The sequence below is a fragment of the Macrotis lagotis genome, chromosome 1 (assembly GCF_037893015.1).
Source record: "Macrotis lagotis isolate mMagLag1 chromosome 1, bilby.v1.9.chrom.fasta, whole genome shotgun sequence".
NCBI lineage: Eukaryota > Metazoa > Chordata > Mammalia > Peramelemorphia > Peramelidae > Macrotis > Macrotis lagotis.
Genome location: NC_133658.1, coordinates 737106401 through 737128770, shown reverse-complemented (window position 1 = coordinate 737128770; position 22370 = coordinate 737106401). Strand labels below are relative to the sequence as shown.

At 33.0% G+C, this 22370-nt stretch overlaps 1 protein-coding gene across 4 annotated transcripts in view; it reads left to right on the top strand.

Annotated features, from left to right (window-relative positions):
• Nucleotides 1–22370, top strand: part of SGCG (sarcoglycan gamma) — a 313578-nt gene that overhangs the window by 97796 nt on the left and 193412 nt on the right. For 3 of the 4 annotated variants that reach the window (XM_074216214.1, XM_074216217.1, XM_074216215.1), the window contains exon 2: nucleotides 18611–18808. In XM_074216214.1, the coding sequence (XP_074072315.1) occupies nucleotides 18611–18808 (198 nt within the window). The remainder of the gene's footprint in view (nucleotides 1–18610; nucleotides 18809–22370) is intronic. The other variant, XM_074216216.1, reaches the window with a different exon arrangement.

Genomic DNA, 22370 nt, shown 5'->3' with positions numbered 1-22370 from the left:
TTTGCTAAGCTAATGATATTTCTTTTATATGAAATGGGCTGCAAATCTATAGTTTTTTTATGCTCTGCTGATGACTAATTTCAGTATTTGAGTGGGTAAATGATTTCATCTACTTGTTTCCTCCCCTCAGTGGGGACCAACAGCATCCATGTAATTTGTGTCTCTGTCTTCCTATAATTCCTCACTGTCAAGGATCCTCACAGTGTTCCAAAGGAATACTGGTTCTTTTCATATCCTTTGGATATCATATTGCTATAACTTTCCATAAATCCCCTTTCAGATGTCATTCATCTTCAATAGCCTTAGTGGAGATATGCCCTCTAAAATTGAGTATTTTTTCAATCTGGTCAAACTTTCATTAGGTAGATTATTGTCAGAGATTTTTTTTATTTGATGAAAATAAATCTTCATCTCAGTTTTGTTCTCACTATATAAAGCAGCCATTATTTTCTTTCTTTATCTTCCTAAGCAACTTGAAAAGTTGGGGGGGGGGTGCTGAGGAGGGGAAGTGGATGGGGGAGGTAGAAAGTAGGTACTTTATACATTTTGGGTAGTTTAATTTAATTGAATTCCTTCCAAGAACAATTTTAGATTGTTCTTTCAGTAGCTTCAGTCAGAATGAATTCCTCTTAAAGTTCAACTCTTCTCTCAAATTCTAAAAACCACTCCCCTCATTTAATATTCCAACTGAATTACTAGAGGTAAGCACTCTTGTTGGATTATGTCTGGCACATTCAGGTCATTTATCCTCATTTTATCTGTTCATACATATTTCACTCAAGGGCCTGTTCAAAACTACTGTACTTATATGCATTCTCTACCAAAATGCTCTTTCTTCTAATCAAAATTACCTAACTCCTCCCAATTAATAAGGTAAACACTTTAAAGATTCCAGTATTCTTTATATAGGTTTTCTCATTCGGTCATCCCAACAACCTGTGGAGGTAGGTGGTATTATCCCCATTTTACAGATGAAGAAATTGAGGCAGGTAGATGTTATACTTCAGGGATATACAGTTAATAAGACTGAATTCAAACTCATATCCTCCTAAATACAAGTCTAGTGCTCTATCCCGCACCCAGCAGTCTAGAATATAAGAACTATTATCAAAATAGACATCATGTCATCCAGAATGGCAGGAAAAAACAAGGTCAGGGATAATTCGAAGGTTAGAAACCTAAGAGACTAGAAGATTGGTATGACCTATAGCAGAAGCCTAATTCCTATCCCAGTGTCCTTGACGTTAACAAAACCTTTACAGACTCCTCCAATACACTATCTCCTGAACATATTCATATTTTCCCTGCTCTGATTTTGAATTGGGTTTATCAAGGATTCTGAGAATCCCAATGAAGCTATCCAATGTAAATCAATCTGAGCAGAGATAAGCAAAATTTTCTTTCATCTCAGAAGGAAAAGAAAATTTGTACTCTAGAAAATGCTGTAAATTATTCAAATTATGTAATAGAAGATTCAAGAACAACAGAGAAAATCTGGTGACTAGGGCTTTGCTTTTTTTCATAGTTATTATGCCACTTAATTGCATTAATCTTCCTTTCTCCAATTCCATGAATAAATAAATCACAAGTTTTATTATAGGTTGGTCTCCCTGATCTCCATATATTCTACATAGCTACAAAGGTGATTTTCCTTAAATAAAAAGTGTTATATTATTCCTCTATTCAGTAAACTCCATTGGCTTTCAATTCCCTGTAGGAAAGATATTACACACACACACACACACACACACACACACACACACACACACACACACACACACTCACACATAAATATGTCTGAATATATGTACTCCTTTATTTTTAAACTTCTTCACAAGTTGGGCTCCTTCTATCTTTCCACTCTCATGCATTGCCCTCTTTCCTCTCCTATAGGTCTGCTCAAACATATGTTGTTGCTCTAACTCACCTCTGATATTCCACCTCCCATTTCCTATTTTTTCACTGACTGAACCCAAGTTCAGGATGTGCTCTTCCTGCCTTTTAGAATCCCTTCTCTCAAGGCTCTGCTCCAGCTCCACCTTGTACACAAAGCCCTTCCCAATGCTCTGGCTGCTAGTGTCCTCCTTCCAAAACTCCTTTGCATGTATTCTATATCTCTTTGTTTTCTACTCTGACAAACCCTTGGAGAGTAAGGACTGATGATGCCTGTTTGTTTTTTGTCTCCCCAGGCCCTGGCACATAGTAGGCATTTAATAAATACTTGTTAATTGTTTAATTGCAGGCTTAAACAATATAAGCATATAAGTAAGAGGGAGCTAAATCAGCTTCATTAATAATGCTAATCCATAATTACCTCTGGGAAGCTTCTCAAACCTTCATTAGAAACTCAGTTTATTACACATATTGAGGAGTTTCTGTTGTTCAGCACTCTACTATGTGTTATGGGAATATAGATGAACTATAAGACTTCGTTCTTTATCTCAAGTTATTTAAAATTTGATTATGAAGACAAGTCTAACTATATTAAATGAGTGAACAATGCAAAGTATGACAATATTCATTCACATGTCCTATAAATCAAGTCCTGTTGATTGTTTTAATGAAACCCATTCATATCTTCATCTCAGTCTGCAAACTACCTTCTCTGACACTATTTTCTTCCTTCTTCCAGGATCCCTCACCTTTCTCATCCCACATCTTGCTGTGTTTATCATCATTTTTTTTAATACCTTTCCCTTACCCCACATTTCTCACTCCTTAATTCTTGTTGCAACAAATACCAACATTTCTTGTTGGCTTCAACTTCTGTAGTATTGAACCCCACCTTCCTTCCTCAAAGACCTTTTTAATCTCTCTCCCTACCCCAAAGACTGTTGCAATTGTGAAAATTATCTTTCTAGATTTAGAACTCACTAAGATCATTTCTACTTTCTTGCCTTCAATCATATTGTTTCCTTCATCTATAATGTTTACTTCTCACCCCTCTTTATCCAAATTTATTCTCTCTCCTTTCATTTTGTAGACTTCCCTATTAGAGATTTCATTATTCTCCCTTTCCTCTAAATTTCTTTAGTATCTATAGTCTGGGCCATTCTATTTAATCCTTCTTTAAAGAGCATGATTTTTTTAAGTACTAGCTCTTCATGGTATAGTAGGGAAATAATGCAATGAAGTTGGTTTTAGAAGACATAGAATCAGGTATCAATTCTCCATAATGGTTTATGTGACTATAGAAATGATAACCTCTGAGTCTCAGTGCCCAGTAAAATGGGAATAATAACATTGGCTTGCTTACCTCATGAGGTGGTTGTTTGCATGAAATGACTTAATGGAATCCTTTGAAACTGAAAAGTGCTAAACAAATTCAAGATATAATCATCCTCAAATTTAACTTTGTACAAAAGTAGCTTTTGTTCAATTTCTCTGCTTCTTGCTTAAAATACTTATTGGATTATCTATCAGTTGGTAAGTTTTTCTTAGCAATTGTGGGATTGATTGATATTTTATCTGTTGTTCTGGAAGAAGATCATGACATCAGGGAAATGATGCCATGACAAGCACTTGAATAGGATTTGGGTGAAGGGGTGCAATGCTAAGTCACCAACCTCATTTTCTCCTCTGGAGCCATCTCAGGCTGATTGGAGTTGGTCCTGGATGCAAGACAATCAGAGATAAGAGACTTACCTGAGGTCACGCAGCTAGTAAGTGGCAAGTGTCTGATGTTGGATTTGAACACCCGTCCTCCTGACTCCAAGGACAGTGTTCTATCTACTCATTGCATCACCCGGCTGCCCAAATTTCAATTAAGTCATTGAAACTCTCTGAGCCTTTCAATTAATTTTAAAGTGAGGGAGCTGACCTTTTTTTCTCATACTTCCAGAATTCCATGCCTCCATTATTCTCTTTTCTTCCTGGATTACTAATTACAGGATCTGTCTTTTAGCCAATAAGATTTCCCATCACCTCCATATTCCTCTACCTCAGTTTCTTCCTTTCTATTTCTCCTCAAAAATGTGAAAAATCCTTGTACTTTTCTCATCAATCTCTTCCATCTGCTCTCTTCTCTTCACTAGGGTGTGAAGTGGCAAGTTCCTAGTGATCTTTATCAAAAGGGGCAGCTAGATGGTACAACAGACAAAGCACAGGCCCTGGAGTCAGGAGAACCTGAGTTCAAATTCAGCCTCAGACACTTAATATATATTTACTTAGCTGTGTGACCTTGGGTAAGTCACTTAATCCATTGCCTCACAAAAAAAAGCTTCTTTTAGAAACTCAATTTGTCCACAGCCTCTCAAGTAAAGCACCCATAATAGCAGACAAACAAATTGAACAGTATTTCCACTGGAATGATTTCTTCTGATTTCACCTAACATAATCACATTCCTTGTGTAATAAGTATCATTACATATATATGATGGTTTTGTCCCCTTGCAAAAGGACTTGAGAGTAAAGAAGAGTGGAGTACTGAAAAGAGTGCCTACTTTGGCATTAGGAAATCTTTAACTGGAATTCTGGCTTTGTGCCTTATGGGCAAGTCCCTCAAGTCCTTTGAACCTCAGTTTCTCTCATTATAATCTGTAGATAATAAGTTGCACACTACCTAGCTCACAGGTAGTAAGTTCTCAGAGATTATACAATCTTAAGATACTACATAATTGTGAGTTGTGATTGTTATAATATCAATTGTCTGAGGATAAAATGATGAATAGATTATCTGCTCCAGCCACAGAAGTCTCTCCCTCACCCTTTTTTAATCATAGACATGCATATTAACCAAAATATCAGTTGCCTGGTACATTTGAATAGAAAAGAAAAAGTATGACACTGTGCTTCACTAGCTATTAATCTCTCTCCCTAAATCCAAATCAGTTCATTTTTTGGATGTGGAACATTATATGATCTTGAGCCATAAAATGAACTGTTCAAACACGAAGCATTTATGAATTAACAATCATGCTAGAAAATGGTGTAGCATGCTTGGTTGATGAGATGTGAAATGAAAGAAGTTTCAACCAATGAATTATGGCATATTCATCAATCATATTATTACAGCAATAAAAGGGTATAGAAAATAATGTATAAATCTATCACTTTCTCTACAATTTGTTCTCTTTGCATCATTTAAAAGTAAAAGGCCCAACTCTTTCCTCCATCTGTTCATGGAATTCCCATTTAAGTCAATAGACCCTCCATGTATAGAATAATTCTGAATTTTCTGAGGGATATGAAATATGACTCCAACATAAATAAATTTGTTAGGTTTTTAGACCCCCAAAACATTTCATATCTAGACATGTAAAATGTTTCTTCAGAATAATGTCTTTAGGGAGTCATATAATGTATCATACTGATTAACTTTATCTGTTGATTCCTAGTATTTTTTTAAATGATTGCTAGGAATAGAAAAGATGGAGATGATATAATAAGTTTCATTGAGTATATCTATCGGACATCTCTCTACTGTAGTTGCCCACTTTTTACACATTGAATTATGAGTGAGAGAGTACAATTAGGGTTCTTCCAAGTTCTAATATTCTTAGCTTTTCATAGCAGTAATATGGCATTATAGGGAAAACAATTATCTTAGAACAAGAAAATAGAATTATAGTCCAGGGTCAGAGAATTACTTTTCTGGGCAAGGCATGGAAATAAATATATACCTTTAGAGTTGAGAAAGACTTATAGAGAGCAGATAGTCTGACTCTCTTATTTTACAAATAAGGAAACTAAGGCTAAGAGAGATTAAGGAATCTGCCCAAATTTGTAATCAATAGTAAATGGGTAGGAATAGTAAATGGGAAGGAAGAGGAGTTTAGAATTCAAACCAGATTGTATGATCCAGATCCAATGATTTTCCAGCTGTATTGCCTGTTTTATCATGTAAAAATGGAGCTGAAGAGTAACTTTAAAGCCCTACATAAAATATGAATTACTATTTTTCACTAATATCTTGCTATGGCTTTTCCTCTTGATGTGTAAGTGAACTGGGTGTTTGAAGGCTATGCCAGTGCTGTAAATCTAAACCAAAAAAAAAAAAGTCTTAAGAGTTCTATCTAGTACTTTTCCTAGCTACATTTGGGTGACTTAAAATCAGACTGGCTCCAGGGAGATGAATTTTTCAGACATGGAAATTCTCAAAGACCATATGTTAAGTTTTCAAGGGATTTAGATCTATGTCAGTGGCAAGAGTTCCCATCTTTTTTTTAGTTTTTTTGCAAGGCAAATGGGGTTAAGTGGATTGCCCAAGACCACACAGCTAGGTAATTATTAAATGTCTGAGGCTGGATTAACTCAAGTACTCCTGACTCCAGAGCTGGTGCTCTATCCACTGTGCCACCTAGCTTCCCCCAAGAGTTCCCATCTTAATGAAATCATAGGCTTTTAAGTATTATTATGATTATCTTCACTAATGTTAATTAATTTTAAAAGATAGTAAAACAAATTTTGGAGGTAACTAATCTCTCATTTCCCTGAATGTAATCAAAGTCAGATGCTACATTTATTGCTATAAATGATTTCATTATAGTGAAGTTCTCCTTTACTTCACCATCATTTCTTTGAAGTTATTCTGGGCTAAAAGTAAATGAAATGAAATCATTTTTTTCCTAATTAAGGTTTTTTTAAAATCTAAAAAATAACATACTATTAGTTTGGTGTGAAAAAACTGACCAGTTATATGATTTTGGTAGTTTGCATATCCTTTTTTACTGTCTTCAACTGTATAATAGGTTTGTTCTAGATTATCCCATAGATCTCTTTTAACTCTAGTATTCTTTTATTGTGAAAATAGCACTTAATTTGGAGGCAGAAGAACTGGATTCAAATGCTACTGCTGTAACTTATATCGGTAACCTTTTGCATCACTTAATCTCTGACTTTTAGGTTCCTCAAAGGTAAAATGAAAGTATTGAACTAGAAAAGTAAAAAGAAGTTTTCAAATGATCAAAATTGCTTTCTTTTCCCCTGTGGTTCACAAATAGAATTATGGCAAGAAATGACCTAACCCTTGACCTATCCTAACTTTTCATATTTTAAAATATGATATAGGGATGATAAAACAAAATTCTGAAATGTTAGGAATTATAATTCAATTCACTGTGCTGCTAAAGTAACAAACCCATGCCACTGCTACTACCTTTGCTATCTTCCATAGAGTCACACATTAAGAAATAGAAGAGTCCTCAGAGGTCATCTCAGTCCGTTCTCCTCATTTTGCAGATGAAGAAACTGAAACCCAGAAAGCTGAAGTGCTTTACTTAAGGTCATATAGGTTTTAAGTAGGAGAGGTTGGGATTTAATCTCAGATTCCTTTGACTCCAAAAGCCTACACATTTTTTTAATCCCTAAGGTTCCTAGAGTGGACCCATCAATTCATTTCAGTTTTACAAAATAAACATTTAGGTACATTGGTGAATATTATCATAGGTTCTCATGTCATCAGAAATAATAGATGAAATTCTTAAAAGGTTGATTCTGGTTAATTCAAGGAAGAATTGCACATTCTGGTTTGTTTATTTATCTGCTCCTTGTCAGAATATTCTCTTTTTCAACACAAATTAGAACTTTCCCTATAGACTGAACTGAAAGTTCTGGTTTCTCTCCAGATGCAAATTGAATTCCCATTTACATTAATGATAGTGTGAAATACTCTAGGCTGAGGTGGCTAGAATTGGAACCTAGCATTCTAATTTGGTTATGTATTTTCATGCACCAATAATTATCTTGAAAGGATTTATTAATTCATTGTTGTGACAAACATTGAACCACATTTTTATCTCTATAAACTACAATTTTTTTGGAATAAAATTGATCTTTTCATTATTAAAGAATCTTGAAACAAGTCTGTTTTTAGAGTTTATGATAATATTTGCTATAAAAAAGTTAGCTGCTAAAAGTGATATTTTTATTATAGAGAATAACCAATAAATACATTGTCATTTGATATAGCAGACACAACTGGAAAATGCAGAATCAAAACAAAATATAAACTTTATAGTGATGTTTCCCAAAATTTTGCATTCTATTCCAATTCTCATACCAAAATACATTGATAACTTTGTCACAGAACCCAACTCTTGAGATTGTATGACATTTAATCAAAACTTTCCAAACATATATTGGAGGCACTGGTATTCTCATTATTTATAGGAGAAGACATGGAGTCAGGAAGATCCAACTTCTTAAGTTCCAGTCTGACCTCTTGACAGTTACTGTGTTACCCTGGACAAGTCACTTAACCCTATTTGCTTCTATAAAATGAACTGGAAAAGGAATTGACAAATGACTCTTGTATCATTGCCAGGAAAACACCAAATTGGGTCATGAAGAAACAGACACGACCTAGAAAACAGCTGAACAACAACAATATGAATAGAGTTCTGTCTCTGAAAGAGAATTTGCCTTAAGGATTAGTATCCCATTAAATTTTTCCTGGATCTCAGTTTCTCCAACTGGAAAACAAGGAGGTTGGATAATTTTTAGCTCAATGAGCCTTATCATACTTTTTTTTACATCTTTAAAATTTGTATTTTATTTACTAAATAAAAACCATTTTGCTCTCTTTCAAAGGGAACTTATATTCTGGTTCATTTTGAATGATTTATATTGTCCAACCTATACCTGAACAGGAACACTTTCCACCACATATCTGGCAAGTAGTCATCTAGATTGTGCTTGAAGATGTCCAGGGAGAGGGTACCTTCTTTGCTTGAAGAAACTCATCATTCCGCTTTTGAATACCTCTAAATTTAAGGAAAGCTTTCCTTCTATTATATGTTGTATTCAACAAAGTTATATCAAAACCTAGACAACTCTCTCAAACTGAAAATTATAGAACAGATGCCTATCTTCTCATTAGAAGAAGTTCCTATCTACAAGTTCACTATATCTATGAAATCATGGATCTGTTCAAATGAATAAAATGAACTAAATAATATTTTGATGTAGTAATTTTTTGTTACTGATATAGTATTTATATTTATGTAGAAATAGAAAAGTACTATATATATATATAGAGAGAGAGAGAGAGAAAGATACATAGATAGATAATAGTAAAACAGATAATAGTTCCTAAAAATTTCTTGATAGTATTAAAGATATTTAATACAAGATCATATGCTAACTGCTGAAGAAAAGGAATTGGCTATGAGAGTAATGTCCAGAAACCACAAACAGTATTTCCTCCATTGACATAAACCCATCTATGATTTGGTATGTGGTCTCTGCCATTTGGTGTTACCAAGCTTAAAAAAAACTGCCCATAGCCAACTTGAAATGTAGTTTTGAATATATCTAAGTAGGTTTACAGGCATACTGTACTTCACCAAGTCCTACTTAGTCTTTCCATTAGGCAAAACTTTGATGACATGGTCTTTGAGGGTGCAGAATTCATAATGGTTGGTGTCAGGAAAATCCAACTTTAAATCCAGCTTCAGTTGTTTTCTGACTATATGATCCTAGGCAGGTTACTAAACCTATCTCTGCCGCAATTCTTTCATGTATAAAATGAGAGGGGTGGATTCAATAACTTCTTTTTTTAGGTTCTTTTTTTGCAAGGCAAATGGGGTTAAGTGGCTTGCCCAAGTCCACACAGCTAGGTAATTATTAAGTGTCTGAGACTGGATTTGAACCCAGGTACTCCTGAGTCCAAGGCCGGCGCTTTATCCACTATGCCACCTAGCCACCCTGAATTCAATAACTTCTAAGGCCCCTTTGAGTTCAAAATCTATAATCATAAATTCCATGATCCAAATTATGATAAATTTCATTGCATGGCATGAACCATTTTAGAAATATATGTGTATATGAATATGCATTGACATATAATATTTTTATAAAGACATTTTTGCTAGTGAAAGAAACCACTGGGTATAGAATTCATAAAGCCAAGAACAGAGAGGTGCCTGATCACTAATCATCCTATACTAGTCACTCAATATCTTGAAGCCTCAATTTCCTCAATTGTGGAATAAAGAAAATGATATTTTTTTCTTTACAAGCTTGTTTAAAAGATCAAATAAGATCATATGTGTAAATAATTTGTAACCAAGTGTTATGCAAATGGAAGATATTGCTTATCAATATCTATAAAAATAAGATACACTTTTATCTAGGGCGAATTTGATTCAAATCAATAGATTTACAGTCATAACAAGTTGAACCCCAAAGACCCAGTTTAGTTTTTTCTGTAAAACTAAATTGTTTTTTATATAAAAGTAATGCAACAATAGCAATAACCTATATGTCAGGACAACGTTTTACTTCTTTCATCTAATGCATTCAAAATCTAAAATATATGAATGGAAAAGAGCAAGACACTTTCTTTTGGAATTTAAAAATGAAAAGTTAAAGAGGAAGAAGGCATAAAATGGTGTCATGTTCAGAGTCCAATATTTTAAATTCCTGAAGTTGATTTATCTGAGTTAATATAATTAAATATATTTGATAAAAATAGATATCTTTTTCAAATAATTTCATATACTTCAGAAAAGAAAAATTTTCACATCCATGTTCCTTTATAATTTCAATGAAGCATTTCAAAGGTCTACTTTTGAGATGGTAAATCTTACTAATATATATTTCAAAATGTCATGGCAAAAGTGCTTCCTAAATATCCATAATTAAAACTTTCAATTAGAGGAGTGAAGTCTTGGGAAAATTAAATGAGTGATTACATAAACTTTGCTTTAGTAAATAAATGCATAAATATGATAATTCAATTCTGGTTTTCAGTTGACTATGAGAAAAATAAAGATTACCTCTATGATTGATGACTATAATTGTTTAGCTAAAGGCCCAAGGTTAGATATAGTGATTTCTTGAAGTTCCCACCTTGAAAAAAGACCAGAAAAAATAATTGCTCCAAAATGTAAAGTTGAAAAATTAAACATTTATGTATTTAACATATGAAAAATAAGTTTCTTCTCTTCACAAAGATCTTGTAAAGATCAAATAAGATCATACATATAAATAATTCATATCCAAGTGTTATGAAAATGTAAGATATTACTTATCCATATCTATAAAATAAGATTCACTTTCATCTAGGGTGAATTTGACTCAAATCAAATAGATTTACAGTCATGACTTAAGCTGAACCCCAAATTATGATATACCAAAATAAAGTTTTATAGAAAAAATCAAATTGAGTCTTTGGGGTTCATATTAAGTTATGAATGATCTGACTTGAATCAAATTTATCCTAGATAAAAGTATTATAAATGAAATAATATCTTTAGGTTGAGATAAACAGAAAAAATTAATATCAACTCAAGTGGAATGGTTCTGTTGTCACAAAAACCTTCTGAAAGCCTTTTTCACAAAGAGTTCATAAGGGATTAATTTATGATTTCTTACTTCAAAAATAGTGTAAGTTTTTCATCATTTTCTTTGCTCTGGCAAAAATTTGATCCCTTGTATTTCTACTATAAACCAATTTTAATCTACTCTAATGAATAAATAATACTGTTATATTAGGGAAGAATTTCCTAAATTATTGAGAAACACTTTAAGTTCATGATTTTTACCTTATTCAATTAGTCTGGCACAAGATTAAGTTCAAATAGCCCCTTTTCTAACCCCCCCTATTCCTCTACTTCCTAATCCATAGGGTTAATGTCTTTGCTTTGTAAAATATACTTTATCCTTCTACCCTTATACTTAGAATAAGCTATCATCATCAACTCCTTTTTTCCTTAAGAAATCCATTTGACTTTAGGTACAAAGACTAATGTTAACTGATGAAGAAAAAAATTGAAAATGATGCAGATATCTAAGAATTATGGGGTGAAAAATCCTATACAAGGATGAATAATTTAAGAAATAGTCTCATTTGTTCTCTGAACTTGGGGATTTCTCCATGGATTATACCCTTGATAATTTTCAAACTAGGATTGTTCAAAGATATGAATACTCCTTTTCCTATTCAACATGTCCCTGCCTGTACTCTATGTGAGTAGGATGTAAGTTTTTCTTGGTACCATCTGTGGTCTTCTGGGTTGAAGTACCCTGTGACCAAGAGACGGGCAGTGGATCAATGGAGGGCTAGAAGTTTGGACTTTATGGTTGCAAAGAAGTCAACATCAGGGAAATTATAAGATTCATCATTGATTCAGAGATTAAAGACAGGTTTTTAAAGAATAAATATTAATTCCAAATTTCCGTATTGGAGTAAAAGAAAAAAAATATAAAGCAAAGCTATCTTTATATAGCATAACACCAGAAACCTGATTGAAGGAAAATATTTGAAGGGTTGTAATTGGTGGTTCAGTCTCATTTAAAAGTCTCATTTAAAAGAGTGCCTTGCTAACCTGTGTTTGACCTTGTGCTAATATTAGTATCAATGATTTGAATAAGGGTGCAGATGAAGCTTAGCAAATTTGCAGATGACAGGTTAGGACAATGGGTCAAAATGAAATTTCATAGGGGATAAGGATAGTCTTATAATATCTAAAGTCAAATACAAGATGAGAGAGGCATGGGTAAATAGAAATTTATCCAAAAGCCCAGAGGTTTTAGTGGACTTAAATTCCATGAGTCAACAAATAATGAGCTATGGTGAACCCCCACCCCAAAAAAAGTAAAGAAATCATAAGCTGTGTAAAGAGAGGCCCAGTTTTCAATGCTAAGGTACCAGTATACCTTCTGTACTTTGCCTTGATCAGAGCACATGTAGAATATTTTTTTCATTTTGGGGTACCATATATTAGGAAAAACATTTACAAATTGGGGAGTATTTAGAAAAGTATGACCAAGATGGCAAAGGGCATCAAATTCGTGTAATAGATGTACTGGTTAAACAAAGTGGAATATTTAGCCTGGAAAAGACTAAAGCTGTTGAGATGGGTTAGAATAGTGGGGTATGATATCTGTCTAAGTATTTGAAAGTGGAAGAGGGATTAGATTGAGTGTAGAAATAGAATCAATGGATGAAATCTGCATCTAGGCTTCATGTAATAAAGGAAATCTTTCTAACATTTATAATGATGTAAATGTGGACTGGACAGTTTGGTGGTGCAGTGGATGAAGAGCCAACCCTGGAGTCAGAAGGATATGAATTCAAATCCACTCTCAAACTTGCTAGCTATGTGATCATGGACTAGTCAGTTAACCCTGTTTGCCTCAGTTTTCTCATTTGTAAAATGAACTGGAGAAGAAATTGGCAGACCAGTGTAGTACTTTTGACAAAATTCCAAATGCAGTCACAAAGAAATGGACACAAATGAAACAATTTGACAGCAACAACAAAAATTGACTAGGCTACCTCAGGAGATGATGCATTTCCCTTCACTTGGGACTCTTCAAGAAAAGTCTAGAAGTCTGTATCCCAAAAAGATAAAAAGGGGGAAGGGAGCAAGAACTATTTGTACAAAAATATTTATAGCAGCTCTCTTTTGTTGTGGCTAAGAATTTGAAATCAGTTGTGGTACATGATTGTGATAGAATATTATTGTGCTGTAGGAAATGACAACCAGGATAATTTCAGAAAAAACTTGTTAAGGCATACATGAACTGATGCAAAGTGAAGTGATCACAACCAGGAGAACGTTATACAAAGTTCTATATACCCAAACATCAATGCTGTATACATATATAGCAATACTATGATGAAGAACTGTGAATGACTAAGCTTATTCTCAGGAATGCAGCGATCAAGACAATCCCAAAGGACTAATAATGAAGCCTACTATCCCCCTCCAGAGAGAGAACAGCATATAGTTCAGTTATCTGAAGCCAGAATAAAGCATGCCATTTTTCTTTCATTCTAGTCTTTTTGTATAAAATGACTAATATGAAAATGTTTTTACATTATTGCACATATATAACCTATAATAGACTGATTACGTTCCTGGGGGGGGGAGTAAAGAAGGGAAGAAGGGAGGAATAGAATTTGAAAATCAAACCCCTTTTTAAAATGTTTAAACTTTGTTTTGACATGTAATTGGTAAAAATTAAATATTATTTAATATTTACCTTTAATTTGAACCTTCAGCAAGGTTATTTATCAGAGGGTATTCTTGGTCAAGTACATCTTAGAATAGATGACTTCAATTCCCTCTCAAGTCTGGAATTTAGGAATAATAACATTTTTTAATTAGGGTTTCAGAAAATGATATGGGTATGATACATTGAACTAAAAAGAAAATTCAGAAAGTCCTTGATAATTGCCCTCTACTTAAGTAGGACTTCTTTTAAACCATCCCTAAACTATAATTTTATATTCTCTCTATGATTGTCTTCAGAAAAGGAGATTTCACTCTATGTCTTATTAATGATTCACTGCCTTTATAATCAGTTATTGGCAATGTTGAATCCACATTGTCCTTGTGGTACAGGCTTATTTTCAGTGCTTCCTTTAGGACAGAGAAAATTGTTATTGGGGCCCATAAAATAGCTCTTCATCTGATTGACATTGTTAAGTTACTTATTCTGACTGATAAACTCATGTAAATGTATCTCTGAAATCTATACTTTCTCATATTCATTTGTGCACACAAGCAGCTGCAATTGTTCAGGAAATATTTAAAATAAAGTATAAGTAGTTGAAATTTTGGTTTTTTTTCATAGACATCAATGCGTTAGAAAATGAGATACATATTCAGACTGTACAGTTACATTATTTCTAATCTTTCTAGATTCCTAATTGTTCATTGTAAATAAAGGATAATTGCAAGAATCTTACAAAGATTTTTTAAAATGTGTTTGAGTAAATTCAGCAGTTCAGCAATGATATAATTTAATTGTGGTTTGTAAAATTGAGTGTGTTGGGTACATTGATCTTATTCCCAGGAGCAAAATCGAAATCTCTGAGTCCTCTGTGAATTGAATTGTCTTCAATTAACTTTGTCTCGAGAAAGTCTTAATTGTGGATATTAAATTGTAAGAAAGTGGATTTCATGTCATTTCCAATTCAATCTGCTTCTGGAATGGAATCACCTAACTAATAAATAGCACATGGATGATTTCCAAACATTTGTTCAATGAATTTTACTTTTTTGCATCAGCAGAGTTGAAACAGATGTTGCCAACTGTTGTTATTGTTAAATAACTTAAGACCTTGTACAGAATTAATTTGAGCTTTAATGAATGGTCCAGACTGCTGGCCCTCCCTTTCTCATTTCTCTCTCTCTCTCTCTCTCTCTCTCTCTCTCTCTCTCTCTCTCTCTCTCTCTCTCTCTCTCTCTCTCTCTCTCGTGCATGCATGGAAAGGGAGGAGATAAAAGCAGATTTGATATTTTAACTGATTGTGCTTTGGACATTCCTCCATAAAATTTTTCTCTGTTATCTCCTAATTTGGAGATGGTCCTGGGTTCTTGTAGACTATAGAAATAGAATGAAAGTTCTGACAACTGATCTTGCTATCTCTAATACTTTATATTTCTACGTTAAGGATATGATTTCTCTCTCATCACACTCAATTTGGATCAGTGTACAACATGGAAACAATGTAAACACTGACACATTGCCTTCTGTGGAGGGTGGGGGGAAAGGAAGTAAGATTAAGGGGAAAATTGTAAAGCTAGAAATAAATAAAATCTTTAATTTAAAAAAAATTCTGACAACATCTACTATGATAGAAATGTTTAGAGAGAGTTTTAGTAACAGAGTATACTTTCCAAAGACCAGTCCAGCTAAGTTCAGAGAAACTACAACTGTAATATGACCAACTAATAATGAAATGGTCATAACACTCAATGAAACAAAGGAAAATAAAAAATGGTCCCTTTTTACTTGTCTTCAGTATCAATGACAGAGCCAGGAGAATAAAGTACAGGATGCCAAGGATCACTAGATTTTCATTTTGTGAGTAGACTTTAAATTAGCACTGGTACTGTAAGGTTGAAGTCCTTGTCAAATAACTAAATGAGTGAAAAGTGTTATTGGAGAAATTTAATGTTATTCATCTTAACATTCATGCTATAGATGAAACCTAAACAAAAGCAGAAGTTGTGGGAAAGGTGTCTCACATGTTCTCCTTGAACAATCAAATAAATAAGTCGGGAAAGCAGTTTATTTTCATGTATATCCCAAAGCAATAGAAAACATCATTTCCTTGAATATTATCATCTCATATTATATTATTGCTGTTAATCAACCAAAAATATTTTGAGCAGGGTTTCTTAATCTTTTTTGTGCCAAGAACCCCTTTGGAAGTCTGTTTAATCCTATGTACTCCCTTCTCAGAATAATATTTTAAATGTATACCATAAAATTCCTAACATTACAGAGTCACCCATTTTCTCTTCAAGCTTATGGATTCCAGGTTAATAATCCCTTGACCCTAGGATTTGATATACAAAGACAAAACTGAAATAGTTCTACAATACAAAAATTTTAGGTCATATCTAGAATATATGCAAATAAATCCAAAGTTGAATTTTTGAGAAGAAAGAGTACTAACAATTTAAGGTATTAAGAATGGTTTCATATAGAGAATATCAGTTCTTCCAATCACCTTAGTTCATGCTTGACTCCTCACTCTAATTCATTCAAACGCACATACAGACATACATACACACACACACACACACACACACATACATACTCACACACACATATATTTGGTTATAAAGGCAGTGAATCATCAATAAGGCATAGAGTGAATGGGTAGGTGTGAGTAGCATGCAACATTTGATAAATATATATATATATATATATATATATATATATATATATATAAAGAGAGAGAGAGAGAGAGAGAGAGAGTCATCAACTCTTATCATTTCTGTTTCTATAATGTCTCTTGTACACTTATGTAGCCACAACTTTTATTAGTGCCCTCAGCACCTCTTATCTGGACTTCTGCAATAACCTCCTATTGATCCCTCTGTCCCCAACTCCTTTCCTTTAATCAGTCCTATTGTTCATTCATTTCAGTCATGTTCAATTCTTTGTGACCTCATTTAGGGTATTTTTGGCAAAGATACTATAGTCTTCTGCCATCTTCTTCTACATCTTAATTCATAGATGAGGGAACTGAGGTAAACAGGATTAATGACTTGCTCAGGGTCACACAGCCAATAAATTGTGTGAGGCCGGATTTGAATTGCAAGAAGATAAGTCTTCCCTACTCCAGTCCAGCACTCTATCCACTACACCATCAATTTATCCTCTTAACATTTGTTTCCAAAAAGTGCAAGTCCTATCATCTCACTCAAATCCCTATTGAAGGAAGAAGTCGAAGCCCTTATGTTTAACTTTTAAAGCTTTTCACAATTTGACCTCAACTTACCTTTCCAAATTTATTATATATCACTCTCCTTCCCATGCTCTCTGGTGCAGCCAACTATTCTGATTGCTGCTCACTCATAATGGTCAATTTCCCATTCTGTGTCTTTGCACTGACTACACTCTAAACCCCAATTCATCCTAGCCTCCTAGAATTCATTCTTTTCATCAAAAATCTATAGAGATTTTTACTTGGATATTTCTGATTCCAGGCTCAGTCCTCTGTCCACTGTACCACTGAACTGCCTCTATTATTCTGTCCATCAAAAGCACTTGTCTTCCAGGCCTCTCTATCTCTGTTAACTGATTTTTACCTCCCTTGTACATGAACAAATAATAGTTAACACCACATAAGAGCATGGCATAGGCACAGGTTATATTAATAGTCGACCAATGTTGTTGTAAGACAACATGTTACAGAATATTATAGTTTCTGAAGAATTAAAAATGAGTTATTACCCAGAGGATATTGAGTAGGTGAGAGCAGCTTGCAACATTTAATAAATAAAGATCTATGAAGAATAACAGGAGAAAAGTGTTTCATCATTCTTTGATGATGATGAAACATCAGCAACAAAAATAAAGATGTGTTACAGTGAGGCATAGTCACCAGTCTTTGTGAGACAGTGATATCCTTATGATCAGGAGAAAGTAATGCTTATGTTGAGCTCGTAGTGTGGAACTTCTTTGCTGAGATTATGGGAAGACATGGTCCTTTCCATGTTGGAGGGAATATAAATGCCACTAAGATCTCAGATCCATGAGTATCCCAGGAAGAAACTGGGTTTAAGACATAAATGTGTTTGTTAGAGTTAAGATTTCATATTTTACATGAAGATTTAAAATGGAATTCAGTTAATCACATATTTTCTTTATGTTTCTGGTTGATCATTTCCCCCTATTGCATTAAAATTGGGAGAATAAATATTTTTAAACTAGTTTTAGATTTGCTATTTTAGCATCTTCAATGGTAAAGGGAATCGTTTTGTATCTTAGAAAGAATATGCCAAGAATTAGATTTAGAGTTCAATCTTAGCTCCATTATTTATTGGTTTAACCTTGGGCAAGGGTACATAAAAACATGTAAATTATTTAGTCATTTAATTTTTTAGAAGTGATAATTATAATAACATATAGTATTAACTTAGAGTAAAACATCTTTCTTATAATGAAATAAGATTATAGTAAATTAAATTCTCTTTCAGAAATATAAAATTATGCTTTCATATATAAACACCATTTGATACTGAAAACAAAAAAATATTTTTATCTGCTAATTTTACACAAAATTACATACTGCTTATCACATTCAATTGGCCTCTTATCATATATAATTATAACTTTTCAAGTACTTTTAAGATCTCTTATATTGTTTATTTTCTTTATATTCATAATTAATGAGAGTTTTTTTCTTCTTCTGTAGCAGATGGTACGTGAACAGTACACTACAACAACACAAGGCACAAGCCTAGAGAGGCCAGACAACCAATATGTCTACAAAATTGGCATTTATGGCTGGAGGAAGCGTTGCCTCTACCTGTTTGTCCTTCTTCTGCTTATCATCCTAGTCGTGAATTTTGCTCTGACAATTTGGATTCTAAAAGTCATGTGGTTTTCTCCAGTAAGTGTCTTCTTTAATTTCTCATTTCTTTTTTCCACTCCTTGTAAAACTTTCTTTCCTCTTAACTAGCACTTCACCTGTGTTGCATGTATACTAGCATCTATCTATGTACTAGGTTTGGTTTTTTTGCCACTTCAATGAGTACTTTCTATTTCCCCTGGGACTGTTCATATAACATTTCTCTTTTTCAGTTTTCATCTCACTATGAATTATAGATTTTTGTATGTCTTCTGGTAGTCATTTTAAAGTAGCAGTTTCTGTACTGGTAGAAAACTTGCTTTTACAGTCGATTGAAACAGCTATGTTTCAAGGATATTTCAGCCTTGCTTCTTTACTATATTTTTCTGGGTTTTTTTCAGAAAGTGTGGTTTTTTTTTTTAATTGCATTTAATTTTTTTCAGAATTCATTTGCATTCAGGTATTGTTAACCACTCATTTGCTTAATTCCAATTTCTAATCAGTGGTTTTCCACAATCTAAACTGATTTAGATAATAAAGTCTTAAAAGACCAAAGAAAATTTACACAGCATTTTAAATATCTCTCTAAATTCAAAGAAATCTAATAAGTCTATACTTCAGCAACACTTAAAACTTGTTTAGTATTTAAATAATGTAATAGCTTAAATATAAAAGGTTTAAAAGTCTATAAAAAAGAGTTTTAATCAGAAAAAGAAAAAGCTTCAAAAATATTAAAATTAAGCTAATTTTTTTCCTAACATATAGTCTATGATTTGGTAACAAAACAAATGGATTTTTCATAAGAAAAACAAAAGTTAGCTTTTCTCTACTCTTTCAGTCAACTTCTAACTATTTATCTTCATCTTAGGAATGGTAAGATAAGTATATGCACATATGCTCTCTATATTAGTATGTAAATAATTTCTAAGTTATAAATTAATTTTTAATTGAGAGTGGCTTTTGTGTGGATAGTAGAACCCACCCAGCCTACCTGAAAATTAATGGCGGAAAATACAAAAAGTCTATTCCCATCAAGTTTCTAAATTGTTGCTAATAGCAGTGGGAGGATATTACCCTAACCCAGCCATAAGCATTTGATAAATCATGGATTCATTCCTCTTTCCTCTGAGTGGCCCAGAATATTTCTTGCTATTCCTGTATTTGAGGAAAAATAACTGTCAGCAGAAGAGTCCTGGTACTATCTTCTCTCATTTACTATTGCATATGAATAGGGTGGCTCTACCATTGATTTAACATGTAATCTGAATTTTAGGAAATTAACTTTAGAAGTTTGATTGACTTTTTCCTAATCTTGCACTAATAGTTAGAAGAAGAAAAAGAGGAGCAAAGACAATATACAATGCCACTATACATGGCAACATGCTATTTTTTCTGGCCAAATAAAATATTGTACTTGATGTCTCTTCCATACAGATATAAAGCCTTGACAGACTGTTTCATTTTGGGGGGAAATATAATATTTTAATATTTTAAATTATTTTAAATTATGATTTAGTTCATGTATTATCATAATTATTCCAATTAATAATTTTATGCTTCAGTATTTAATGGATCATTTATTTCACTGGGCATTTCTTTCCACCAATGAACATCTTAACTACTTTGCTAATTATTAATTCACTGAAGCTCTTTGTCAGTTGCTATGGCAATCAAGATGATGAATATCTCTTAACATATCTAGACTGGTCCCCAGGAAATAGGCATCTGTCACTTAGTCCACACTCAACTCATTTCTAACTTGAGTAAGTTGTGCCAGACTTTGTTGCTCTTTTGGCATTGCCTTTGAGAGTCCAGTTTCACTTTGTACCATGTAATCAAAGAGGGACTTTTTTGTGGGAATAATAACTGTAGTGATAACTTATTTTGCTGTAGCATTTTAATGTTTATATGAGACATTCCTCACAATAGCTCTCTGAGGTACATGAGATCAGAGATGTGAAGTCACTTATTCATGATTGTCCATCAAATGCATAATTGTGTTTTTATTAATTTATTTAATTCTTTTTAGTATCATTGATGCTCTTTGTATATATTCCATGCCCTACCCTATTGAAACTTTCCTTTTAAAAACAAAATAATGAAACAAAATCAGTAGATATAGGAACAAGATATGCATTCTCCCTTAGTCTCATGCATTCCTTTCTAGAGGAGGGAATTGTATTTTAGCATAAATCCTTAGCAAACAATTAGTCACTTACCATTAATCAGAATTCATATCCCTTTAATGTTATTTTCATTTAGTGAAGTGACTGAATATATTATTCTCCTAAATCTTCTTACTTCAGGGAATATCAGTTCATATACTTTTCCTCATTAATTCCTTTTCTGTTCCTTTTTTACAGTATCCTAGTATTTTGCTGCAAAATCACCATTCTTTTCAGCCATCTCTTAAATGATTCATCAAGTTTGTTTTTACTATGATGAATAGTATTGTTAGGGAAAACTGAGTTTATTTGTGGCCTTTCTGTTTTTGACCTTATTTTCAGTGTGTGAACAATGCTAAAATCTCTAAGAAAGGATATGAACAATTTAGTGACTTTTATTCTAAACTTTCCCCAGAATATTTGGATCAATTCACAACTGTATTAGCAGTGTATTAGTGAATTCATTTTCTTGTGGTTCTCCAAAACTATCTATTTCTATCTTTGGCCACTTTCTCTTATAATTTGGAACTCTTTTAATGGTTCTTTGAAATATGCAATTTTTCCTTTGGAAACTTAGTATTTGTTGATCATTTATCTATAGGGGGAAATGAGTCTAGATTTGTGAGTTTTTTATCTACTTCTTATAAATTGAATTGCAGAGTTTTATCAGAGAAATTTAATAAAAATATTTCCATATAGTAGTTTCTTGCTTTAATCTTGGTATATTAGTTTTATTCATAAAAAAAGGTTTTAAGTCTTAACTAATCAAAATTCATTATTTTATATTTTACACTATTACCCCCTTGTTTCTATAGGAATTTCCCCCATCCATTCTTTTGCTAAGTACCTCCTTTTGTTCCCTTGTAATTGTTTAAAGATATAATCTTTTTACAGTTTGGTTCTATCCACTTGGAGATCATTGCAGTAAAAAATGTAGATCTAAACATATCAATAATAACTGTTTTTCATTTTTCCCAGAAGATACTGAATACAATATCTTCCCCTTGGAGTTTAGTTCTTGAGTTTGCTAATCACTGAGTTATTGAGGATCATAGGGGTTTAAAGCAAGTAGGGACTGTCAAGATATTTATCCCCTCAAAATGATTAAACTAAGATCCAGAAATGTGAAGTAACATGCCTGATGTTACTCTTGTGTTAAATAGAGCAAGAATTTGAATATGTATGACTTCTTTGATTACAAAACCAGTGAATTCTCCATCATTATTGAAGTGTTAAAGTGAGGACTTCAGCTAAAATCTTCTGAACCCAAATAGAGTGCTTTTTTTACTATGATACATTATATGTCTTCTAATGGTCATGAAATTCAATCAGTAGATAAATATTTATTAAGCAGCTACTATGTGCAAGGAAAACCCTGAGAATACAAAGAAGGGCAAAATACAACCTCTGCTTGCAAAGAATTAACTGTCCAAGGAGAG